The sequence below is a fragment of the Myotis brandtii genome, unplaced genomic scaffold, assembly GCF_000412655.1.
Source record: "Myotis brandtii unplaced genomic scaffold, ASM41265v1 scaffold208, whole genome shotgun sequence".
Classification (NCBI taxonomy): domain Eukaryota; kingdom Metazoa; phylum Chordata; class Mammalia; order Chiroptera; family Vespertilionidae; genus Myotis; species Myotis brandtii.
In genome coordinates this window covers 4849240-4859840 of record NW_005357764.1, presented here as the reverse complement: position 1 = coordinate 4859840, position 10601 = coordinate 4849240, and the positions used below count along the sequence as shown (strand labels likewise).

Genomic DNA, 10601 nt, shown 5'->3' with positions numbered 1-10601 from the left:
GCAGTCCTGGCTTCTATGAAGCCCTTCCTTATTTACCCTTTCCCCGAGGCCAGCTGTGGGACAGTCCCAAGGATGTAGACAGAGAAGGGGGAGAAGTGTCTCCCTGGTCACCATTAGACTCTAGCCGGGGATTTTGCAAACCACAGAGCATCTGCTGCCCATGGTGCTTTACAGATTATCTCTCCTGTCGCTGTAAACCGGCGAGGGAGGGCCGTTATTTTGAGGTTGAGGAAATTGAGGTCCCGAGTCCCCTGGCAGGCTGCGCCATCAGTGGACAGACTGAGATTCCCTCTCGCCCAACTGGCCCAGGCAGCAGCCTGCTCTCGGCTTTCCTTTACTTCTACAGGGCAGGTGAGTGACCCGGAGGTGGGTCACCCCTCAAGAAGGGGGCAATGAAACCCTCCCTTTTTGACATCCCATTAGCGGGCTGGAGGAACCAGCGGGTGTTCAGGAATTTAATCCCGCGTCCACTCTGAAGAAGGAGGCAGGTGCCCGGTGATCACCTCACCTGCGCTCCGTGGACAGACGGCTGCACCCCCCAAGAGGAGGGTGAGGAGACGGCCTCTGGGGCTAGCAGGCTGGGAGAATGCGGGCTGGGGAGTAATTGCGGGCCAGGAGCGTTCGGCTTTCCTGGACAGCCTATCTCGGGGAAGAGCTGGGGTGGGGGTAGAGAGGAGGCGGGCAGGCGGCGGCGGCGGGGGTGGGGAGGAGCAGCCGCCCTGTACTTCCCCTTCGCCGCTAGCTCTACAACAGCCTGATTTCCCCGAAATGATGGGGCGGCGCTGGCCAATCGGCGCCCTCGCGGCGCTCTAAGAGGCGGGGCCGGGCCTGGGCTGGGGGAATCCCGCTAAGTGTTTAGATTGCGGGCCAGCGCCGCTGCCCTGGCAGATCGCGCCACTCTGCCTTCTCCCTGCTCCCACCCGGAATCGCGCTCACCGCTTCGGGACCCTCGGATCCCGCCGCCCATTCGCGCCCGCTGCAGAGGTGAGCCTGTCTTCGACGCGGGGGAGGGAGGGGGGACGGGTGGCATCGAACAAAGACGCGCAGGGCACCAGGAAGTGGGGGCTGAAAACCCCAGGCGGGAGAGTCGAGGGCGTGCGGCGTTGCCTGGGTTCCCGCGCGGGCTCGGGAGGGCGCAGGAGGAACGGCGGGCTGCTGCGCCGGGGGGGTGGGCGGAGCGCGAGGTTGCGGGCGCCCGGCCGCCTTCGCAGATCTGTGTGCGCAGAGCCTTCGGGGGGGCCTCTGGTTAGCGGGGTATGTTCGTAGCGCGCATCCGCGAGCGGTGCGGGGGACTCGAGTGTCCGTCCGTGCATAGGTGCTCTGTGCCTCGCGCCCAGAACCCAGGTTTCGGGCTGTCCATGCAGGTGGCAGGGTTGGGGCTTGCTCCCCTGGGCGGCTGGAGAACCTGCTGCAGCAGCGGGAGGAGGCGTCACAGGTGTTTGGTTCATTTCGCGGAGGACAGGAGCCAGGCAGGAAGGGTTGCGCCTCGCAGCCGCTGCACTGTTGTGGGCGACGGTGCGGGGGGAGGATGTCTCCGATGCAGGGAGACTGCTCGCCCATGAGGGAAAGTGCACAGCTTTATCTCAAGTGGGGAAATTTCTTGGCATCAAGCAAAAGAAGCCCCTACCTTCCCAAAGGATCTGAGTTTGGGAAGAAAAGTTTTGGTATTAAGATACCCGTGTATTTTGTCTCTTTTTCCTGCACATAAATCCTGCAATTATCACCAGCCTTCCCAGGACTGCGCAGGAGGGAAGGGGCAGAATGGTGTTGCCTCAGATGCTAAAAAGATTTGGAGGGCAGTTTTATTTCAGTATAAGCCTCCTCCCCCGTGATTGTATTACCTGCCACCTGGTTGAGGGCAGGGGAAGGTAACTGAATGATCTGGGGTGCAGCAAAGTAGTGCCGGGGGGCTGCTCAAACAGACTCAAACGGGAGCCTTCTGTCTTCTCTTTACAGCCATCATGCCCATCACTCGGATGCGCATGAGACCCTGGCTAGAGATGCAGATTAATTCCAACCAAATCCCAGGGCTGATCTGGATTAATAAAGTGAGTGTAACTCTTTGGGTTTTTCTGCCACATTTTAACCCATGTTCTTTGGGGGACCAAAGCTGCAGATGCAGCTCAAAAAGGGAAGTGATAGGGAGGAGGCAGATGTGTTTCCCAGCGGGTCCTGCGTGCAGGGAGTGTGCCAGGCCCAGCCCTGGGCCTCACTTGCCTGACTTCTGCCTTCCTTCCTTCCTTCCTTCTTGAGGTAAGGACAGGGCACCTATCCGAGGTCACTGACAGTTTCCAGCAGCTAGTCTCTTCCAGCATCTGAAGAGCTGGAGTTCTGATCTCTCCTGAGGGAGACCCATAAAAATTCACCCAGCAGGGCTCTACTCAGACAAATGGCACTGCCAGTAGGAAGGTGACTGGCTCACCAGGTGACCCAAGAGTTAACCTTGCACCAGTTGCCCAGGTCCAAGAAATCTCTTGCTGGTGAATAAAGGGCATCACAGGCTTTGTAGACCTAATAATAGTATTCATAATAACAGCTACTGCATACTGTTCACTCACTACAAGTGAGTGTGGCAACATGCGAAGTACGTTACTTACATTGTGTCATTTAACCCTTAAAATAGCCCTGTGAGGTAGATCCTTTAATATCTCCATTTTCAGGTAAAGAAACTGAGGCACTGAGAGATAGATAATGACTTTGATGCCAAGACTTGAACCTGAGCAGTCTGACTCAGAAATCCATACTGTTAAGCCACGAGAACAGTGAGACCTTAGTCTTTACACATGCCACTGTGTTTTCTTGTTTCATAGAAAACAGTGAAGGACAGAGTTAGAGTGCCAGTGCCACGGCCACACAGGGTAGACAGCATCCATGTCTGGCCCAGGGCTTCCTCAGGTGTATGGCCAGAACCCGCAGTGGAGGAGCCAGTGGCCCTAAGGTGTCCTGAGCAGCCCCATCTAATGGACAGAGTTCTCATTTCCATGTTGATGCTGACAAGCCAGAGAAACATGCCACCCAGCACATCTGTAACAGGCAGAGGGAGGTTTTTGCTGAGCTGATGGTGCCACAGCTCATCTTTGGCACTCCCTGTGCCAAAGCCCCTTCTGAGAGATCCAGAGTGATGCAGCAGCCTGTTCAAGCCAATCTCAGGATGGGTCAACCCAAGCCAGCTGTCAGGGTGAAAAGGGGAAGTCAGCCTTTTCCCAGACCTGGGTGGCTGGGCAGACTCCGACTAAAAGCCTGTAGCCTCTGAGCTGACACAACCTTCTGTACATGTGTGTGTGCTGTTCAGGAGGAGATGACCTTCCAGATCCCATGGAAGCACGCTGCCAAGCATGGCTGGGACATCAACAAGGACGCCTGTCTGTTCCGGAGCTGGGCCATTCACACAGGTGTGTGACTCTTGCCCAGGAGGAGCCCGGGAGGGGATAGGGGGAGGCACTTTGTTAACACAGAGGCCCTCACTGGGCTTTCTGAGCTCCCTGTGAATGCATACAGAATTGGGGGTGGGGGCAGAGGGCAGACCTGCATTTCTTTGGAGAGGGGCCATTGTTTCAAGGAGTTTGTGGCTGGATTAAAGTTCTCCCTGGCAAAAGCAACTGTGAGCCAAGATATTAAGAGACCCAGGCCTTCTTTTCTTGAGGTTCTTGGCTAAAGGCACATCTTGTTGGTGGCCTCCTTTTATTCCAGAGGGATGGGGCTCTCGGCCCATCTCAGACCAGTCAGCTCACCTATCAGTAACTGTTCTTTGATGCCTACTCTGTACCCACTCCCATGTTTGGAAATATCAGATAAGCCCCAGCCCCTACCCTCTGGATGCTGACAGCTCAAGTAGGGAGTCTGGGCATGGTCCAGGACAAAGAGCACTTTCGGGTATGTGAGAGCTCTAGTGCTTCCAGCTGGGCTCGTCCGTGAGGCTTGCTGGATGTGTCTACGTATACAAGCCTGGGCATTTGAGAAACCCCAGGGTCCAGGGCCAGCAGAGTGTCACGCAGGAGTACCTACTGGTTTGACCAGTGAGGATCCCTGGCAGCATGAGAGCTTGGGAAACTCTTGCCTTCCTCCTCCCAGGCCAGCAGGCGGCTGAGGATCCCCACCTATGGCCCTGACCATCCTCTTCACTCTCCTGCCCACTAGGCCGATACAAAGTAGGGGAAAAGGAGCCAGATCCCAAGACGTGGAAGGCCAACTTTCGCTGTGCCATGAACTCCCTGCCAGACATTGAGGAGGTAAAGGACCAGAGCAGGAACAAAGGCAGCTCAGCTGTGCGGGTGTACCGGATGCTCCCACCCCTCACCAAGAACCAGAGGAAAGGTATCCAAGGGCTCTGGGTCCTCAAAAATCCCTCAGGCAGGGAGGGAGGGAAAGCAGGAGGGAGGGAGGAAGGCAACTGGGGCTGGTGTGCCCTGTACCAAGGCTTATAGCTTGTCTCTTCCACAGAGAGAAAGTCCAAGTCCAGCCGAGATGCTAAGAGCAAGGCCAAGAGGAAGGTGAGTGTGGTCCTAGGCAGCCAGTCTTTGGCCACCTGTGAGTCGGGCTGGGCAGTGGAAGAAGTGCCACGGCAGCCTGGTCTAAGCTCTTCTCCCTCTGCAGTCATACGGGGACTCCAGCCCTGATACCCTCTCCGATGGCCTCAGCAGCTCCACCCTGCCTGATGACCACAGCAGCTACACAGCACAGGGCTTCATGGGGCAGGACTTGGAGATTGAGCGGGCCCTTACTCCAGGTGAGATGGACGGGGCCTGGCAGGGACCGTACAGGTCAGAGGGGGTGGGGGGAGCTCTTTTCTCTTGGATCTGGGAGGCAATGTGCTTTGGGTGGCCTGTTGGAGCAGGCTATGGGATAGGGGATGCTGGGTGTCCTGCAAACTAAGAAAGCACACAGCTCTGACCTGCACTTTCTGCTGTCCTAAAGCACTGTCACCATGTGCCGTCACCAGCACTCTTCCTGACTGGCACATCCCAATGGAAATCGTGCCAGACAGCACCAGCGACCTGTACAACTTCCAGGTGTCGCCCATGCCCTCCACCTCTGAAGGTTCGTGCTGCTGGGGCCTCGCTTGCCTCCCTGACTGTTCAGGTCTTGGGAAGGGTTTCCTGGTGGAGAAAGGATGCTCAGAACTCCAGAGCTGGCGGCAGCAGGCTAGAGAGAAGAGGAAGGGGGCCAGGGGCTGCATTTTGATCTAAGGTTGCTGGTTCTCCTGGCTTCTCTGCAGCCCAGTCTCCGAGGGTGAGGAAGGAAGCGAGGGAGTAGGAAGAGGTGTGGCTTCAGGGTTTGGGAGGCTGAATCAGTAGGAGAGTGTCCTGTTCTGGAATCTGCGGGGCAGGCAAGGCAAATGTCTACTGGGAGGTGTGTGTGTGTGTGTGTGTGTGTGTGTATAGGGGCAGGGGAGCCTGGCTGACTGCCAGCTAACCTTTCTGCTCTTCTGCATCCACAGCCACAACAGATGAGGACGAGGAAGGGAAGTTACCTGAGGACATCATGAAGGTAGAGCCCCTTCCTCCCTGGGCACTCTTTTGAAGTAGCTGCTACTCAGTGAGGAGAGAGAGAACCAATGAGAGCTTCCAAATCGGTGGTGGGGTGGGGGTAGGGGGTTAGGCAGCTACTGCTATGACCTGGCTGCTTGCATAGTGCCATCTCCGTACGGCTGGGGACCGCTGGCCCTCCTTGGAGGAAAGACACTGCGGAAGTGAGGACAGGAGGGATGCCCGGTTTCCAGCAGACTGTCCTGGAGCAGGCCTCAGGGCCCCGGATAGCTCTGAGTCAGCCACCATCAGGACCAGGTCCCTGGCCCGCATCCTCCGCCCCAACATGCCCCAGCCCTGCTAGCCTGAGACACGCGCATCAGGTTTCAATAATCAGCCTTGGGGATCTATAATATGGCGGCTTTATTTTTCCTTTAGCTAATTATCCTCTAGGGTTGTTTTTTTCTGTTTTGTTTTAAAAGTGAATATAAAGGAGTTTTTGCAGTTGTATGCAGGCTCTGTTCCATCAGCACACAAACTACATGGGCGTAGTTTCTTATCTCTAGCTTTTCTAGTCATCTTTTCTTGACTTATTATGCTAGCCATTGCTTTAAGCCATTCTCCCAGTTGTCATGTCCTTACCCAGTTGAGAGGAAAGTCTAGGAGCTTTGGTGCCGGGGTTGATGTAGGAGTGTGAGTCCAAGGCAGACCCTCACCTCCCAGGCCCCTGTCCTAAGTGAACTCATCTGCGTCTGTCCATCTGAGAAAGTGGCCAAGGGTGTGATCCTGGCTGGGAAGCTTTGGCTCATTAGGGCAGGGCCATTGGGTGAGTCTGCACTGGAAGTGAGCTGATGGCCTCTTGTTCCTCTGTCCCCAGCTCTGGGAGCAGGAGCAGTCGGAGTGGCAGCCGACCAATGTGGATGGGAAGGGGTACCTGCTCAATGAACCTGGGGCCCAGCCCACCTCTGTATATGGAGACTTCAGCTGCAAGGAGGAGCCAGACAGCCTTGGAGGTAAGAAGCCCCTGAGGGAGAAGAGAGAACCATGTGGGGGGCTAAGGGAGGGGAAGGCTTGGGGGTAGGGCCAGGGAGCAGCAGAGGTAAAGCATCCTTGAACTCACCAGGGTACAGACAGCTTGCAAATTAGCTGTGGCACCCATGCCTTTAAGTTTGCCTAAAGAGGGGTGTTGCGGACATGGAATCGACATCAGATGCTGCTGTGTCTGTGGCCTTCAGGGAGGGAGTTAGGGGGAAACTTACCTCCTCCCAACCCCCCTATCCTCATACAACCTTCTTCACATCTTCTAGGGGATATTGGACTGAGCCTACACCGCGCCTTCCCAGACCTGAAGAACATCGATAGCATCTGGCTGGACAGCCTGCTGCCCCCAGTCCGGCTGTCCTCCATCCAGGCCATTCCTTGTGCGCCATAGCTGGGTCCCCGGCTGTCTTTTGCTCTCCTAGGCTAGCAGGACCTGGCATCATGGTGGCTGTGGTGCAGAGAAGCAAGACTCTTGGATGTGCAAAGAGTGGGGCTGGGGCCACCCTCCTTGGGACAGTGGCTTCTCGGGGCCTGGCAGGACAGGGTCTCTGGGGTACAGCTGGCCCTGCCTCCTGGGAAAATGGGGTTCTGAGACTGGCGTCAGGTGGAGGTCTCAGACAGGAGTCAGCCCTCCAGGTTTTCCCTCTGAACCCTGCTGCCTGGAGAGGGTTTCGCTGTCCCTGAGGGAGCAGACCAGTGACCTCAGGAAAGCACAGCACCACCCCAGGGCTGGCTCTGCACTAAGACAATTGCACTAAGTGAATCCTATTTCCAAAGAGCACCTCCCTTCCCAGCTGAGCCCTGGGCGCTGTTCCAAAGTCAGTGAAATGTGAAGGAAAAATTGGTCCTGCGGGACAGTGTTCCCTCAGCCTCAAACGAGTCCTGCCCTCCCTGCTTGGGCTGAGGGGCTGGGGGGAAAAGCATGGCACTTTTTCATGTGGATCTTGCCACGTTTCTGATCAGAGATGTACACTAACGTTTCCCACGGGTTCTCAAACTTAGCGTTTATTTATACAGTGCCTTGTCCTGCGCCCACCTGCCCCTCAGGCGGGCTGCAGCTGCTCTCAGCAGGCCCAGGGAGGGAAGTGTGAGCACCTTGGTATGACTTTTAAAATTGGAAAAGCTTTCTAACCACTAAGTCATATATGACCATAATATGTACATGTGTGTAAATATGTACATTGTATTTTTATAAAAAGTGAATTGTTCTAAGGGGTGTGGCCTTTTATTCGTAGATAAATTGTAAATTGTAGATGAGTTTACTTTCTGTAGAGACATTCTGATGGCCTCATTCTTGGCATCCTGCCTGAGCTTGACTGTGGGGTGAGGTGACACGCACCTATTGTAGGATCCTTTCAATTGTGTTCTTGGAGAAGATGGCCGGAGGGGACAGCCATGGCACAGGAACATACTCATGTAAATATAGTCGAGGCTTGGCGTTAGAGCCAGGGCTGTGAGTTGAATTTGGGTTTGGGGAGTGTTGGGTTTTGAGTTCTGAGGAATGTGCTGTAGGCTGTCTGTCTGCTGAACTCAAATGCAAGTGCACTTGGGTTCTATTCCCAAAAGTGAACAACAGGGGCAGCGCAGTCATGGGCACCGGGACAGACGGCAGCTCAGAAAAGGCTCCCGAGGCCTGCTGTGCCGGGCCTTGCTGCCCGGCTTCTGCAGAGATGGACATGTACAGTAGGCAGTGGCAGAGTCACATGTGCCAACGGAGTGCTTGAAATGTGGCCAGTGCAATGGAAGAACCGGATTTTAAACTTTATTAGTTGAAATTTAAAAAGCCACTTGTGACTAGTATCTACTATATTGGACAGTACAGGTAGAAACTGGATTGGGGACAGATCTGAGGGGTTGGGTGGGGTGTTGAAAGAACACGGGGTGGGGGGGGGGGACAGGGGCTTGGGGCTATTTACCTGCCAGATCAAGAGTCTTATTCTTTGTCAGCTAACAATAACTCTCAGTGCTGAATGCCAGCCCTGCATTGTTCTGTGAAACGGGTCCATGCACAAAAGTGTTAGGAAAACCTTGGATGGCCTTACATGAAGCAGGTTTCCCTCCCCCACGGCTTTTCAGGGTCTGTCTGGCTGATGCACACAGAAGCTCTCTGAAGGGGTATTATGTCGGGGGTCTCCCTTCTCCGGGTCCAGCACGGAGAGAGAGAGAGCGAACCGGTTCTTTGAGTAGAGGCGCTTGGGATTGAGAAAGAAATAAGAGACTGGACACAGAAATAGAGAGAGAAGCTGGTTCCAGGTGGGCTTCTGTCCTCTTCTGGCGGAGAGGCAGAGACACCCAGCACCGAAGCAGGTGTTTATTTTATAGCCCAAATTCCCCAAATATCAGGAGGTTTCACCAAAACTCAAGATAAAGGAGCCTGGGTTGGCCCCAGTCGTATTCATTCCTGGTGCTTGACTGGATTTACATAATAAAAACCCTTCCCGGCACCTGGGCTTTGAAGAGCCAACTGAGGCATTCTCACCTCTTGGTTAAATATGCCCCCAAGATAAGGCTGTGCTTACACCTTGGGTTCAGTCAACATGAACTCAAAGCCCATGGCACCTTCCCTGGCAGGGGGCCCTCCACAGGGTATATTGATCAGAACAGTGTTTCTGAAAACCACAGGTTGGGAACCACTGACACATGCCCAAGCGCCCCTCAGATAAGGCCCAAATCACAGGAATATCTGAGGATGAGAGGTCTGGACATGGGCTTTTTCTCCTCTCCTTCCCCAGTCTCTGGCATAAACTGTACCCAGCAGTAGGCAGGCTGGCCAAGGGAAGCCTGCTGGCATCATTAGCATCATCTAAGGCAGTGGTCAGCAAACTGCAGCTCGGCAAACCGAAGCTCTCGAGCCACATGTGGCTCTTTGGCCCCTTCAGTGTGGCTCTTCCACAAAATACCGACTTCTGCGCATGGACCACTAAGTTTCAATCGCACTGTACGTGCGCACCCGCACATGGTATTTTGTGGAAGAGCCACACTGAAGGGGCCAAAGAGCTGCATGTGGCTCGCGAGCCTTGGTTTGCCGACCACAGATCTAGGGAAAGGCCATGGCAGGGATGGGGTTGCTCAGGGAAACCAAGCCTTGTAGACACATCTTCCATATACTTAGTCCTAGAAACCACTTGCACTGTGATCCCCTCTTTGGACCCAGCTCTCTGGAAGGAATGTGGGCCCGTGGTGGGGAAGGGAAGGCTGAGTGAAAGAAGATGAGACAATTGGAACATGGGCAAAGGTCAGTTTGACATACTCTTCCAAGCTCAAGAAGTATTGTTCTCTGACCTTGGACATGCAGTGTTAGTGACAGATAGCCTCCTGCTGGGGGCGGGGGTATTCTGTATGTGGGTGCCTGGAAAGACCCCAACTTCAAGCCCTGCCCAGCAGAAGATCCACCTGTTTTTTTCAAGAGTAGCTTCACCTATGGGCAGAGGGATGGATAAAATGACCTTTCCAGCTCCTCCAGAGCCCAGCCCTTACAGAGGAAAAATGGATTGGGGGTGACTAGCCTCCTGTGGCTTCTAAAAGGGGGCTTGGCAAAGACCTCTAGTGGGTGTCTTTTCCAGATAAGGATGGCTGGGGGCAGTGTGAAGACAGGGAGAGTGGACTGAGGAGGGATGGAAGGGAAGAAATGCAACCCAGAGCAAACAGGAACTGCTCCTGACTTCTCTCCTCTGTCCTTCAACCTCATCTCTGACAGCGAGTATAGTGAAGTGGGTATGCTGAAGTCCCAGGTAGCTGTAGAAATCTCAAATTTTAATATGCCAAAGTTCATCACCAAAAAAAGTTACCAAAATTGGAGAGGAATTCCACTCATCACCCAATCTCCAGAGCCAAGCTGGAGTCCTGAGCTCCTCAGCTCTTCTTATCCCAGGAGTCCTAAACAATTGGGACCAACTCCTTAGAATATCCTGTACCCCCTCCTCGTAATAATGGAGCTGGGTCCTAGGGACCAGGCCTGGAGGAGGAGTGTGGGATGGGGTCAGCACCGTGAGCTGTCCCACCACACCCCACCAAGGACTTCAGCCTATGCCTAACAGGAGAAACCGGAAAGTCTGCCTGCTCACCTAAGGGTGATGGCAGCTGACACTAACTCAT

The 10601-nt window shown here is 54.7% G+C and overlaps 1 protein-coding gene across 5 annotated transcripts; it reads left to right on the top strand.

Moving 5' to 3' along the window:
* Positions 1-859: 859 nt before the first annotated feature.
* IRF1 (interferon regulatory factor 1) lies at positions 860-7718 on the top strand. Of its 5 annotated transcripts, XM_014539107.1 has the most exons (11): positions 861-984; positions 1957-2048; positions 2969-3178; positions 3293-3392; positions 4138-4314; positions 4441-4490; positions 4594-4726; positions 4915-5037; positions 5438-5487; positions 6343-6478; positions 6773-7718. In XM_014539107.1, exons 2-11 carry the CDS (start codon positions 1962-1964, stop codon positions 6895-6897), a joined length of 1191 nt encoding a protein of 396 aa, XP_014394593.1. In that variant the 5' UTR covers positions 861-984; positions 1957-1961; the 3' UTR covers positions 6898-7718. The 5 variants fall into 5 exon arrangements, with proteins under 5 accessions (XP_014394594.1, XP_014394593.1, XP_014394596.1 ...); XM_014539108.1 differs by lacking the exon at positions 4915-5037 and having other exon boundaries at positions 860-984; XM_005865532.2 differs by lacking the exon at positions 2969-3178 and having other exon boundaries at positions 866-984.
* The last annotated feature ends 2883 nt before the right edge of the window (positions 7719-10601 follow it).

Bases quoted from the DNA above. Each gene is read 5' to 3' on its own strand.
- IRF1 (XM_014539107.1), top strand. From the start codon at position 1,962: ATGCCCATCACTCGGATGCGCATGAGACCCTGGCTAGAGATGCAGATT. The intron at 5,038-5,437 runs GTTCGTGCTGCT...CTGCATCCACAG, and splicing joins CATGCCCTCCACCTCTGAAG to CCACAACAGATGAGGACGAG. The intron at 6,479-6,772 runs GTAAGAAGCCCC...CACATCTTCTAG, and splicing joins GGAGCCAGACAGCCTTGGAG to GGGATATTGGACTGAGCCTA.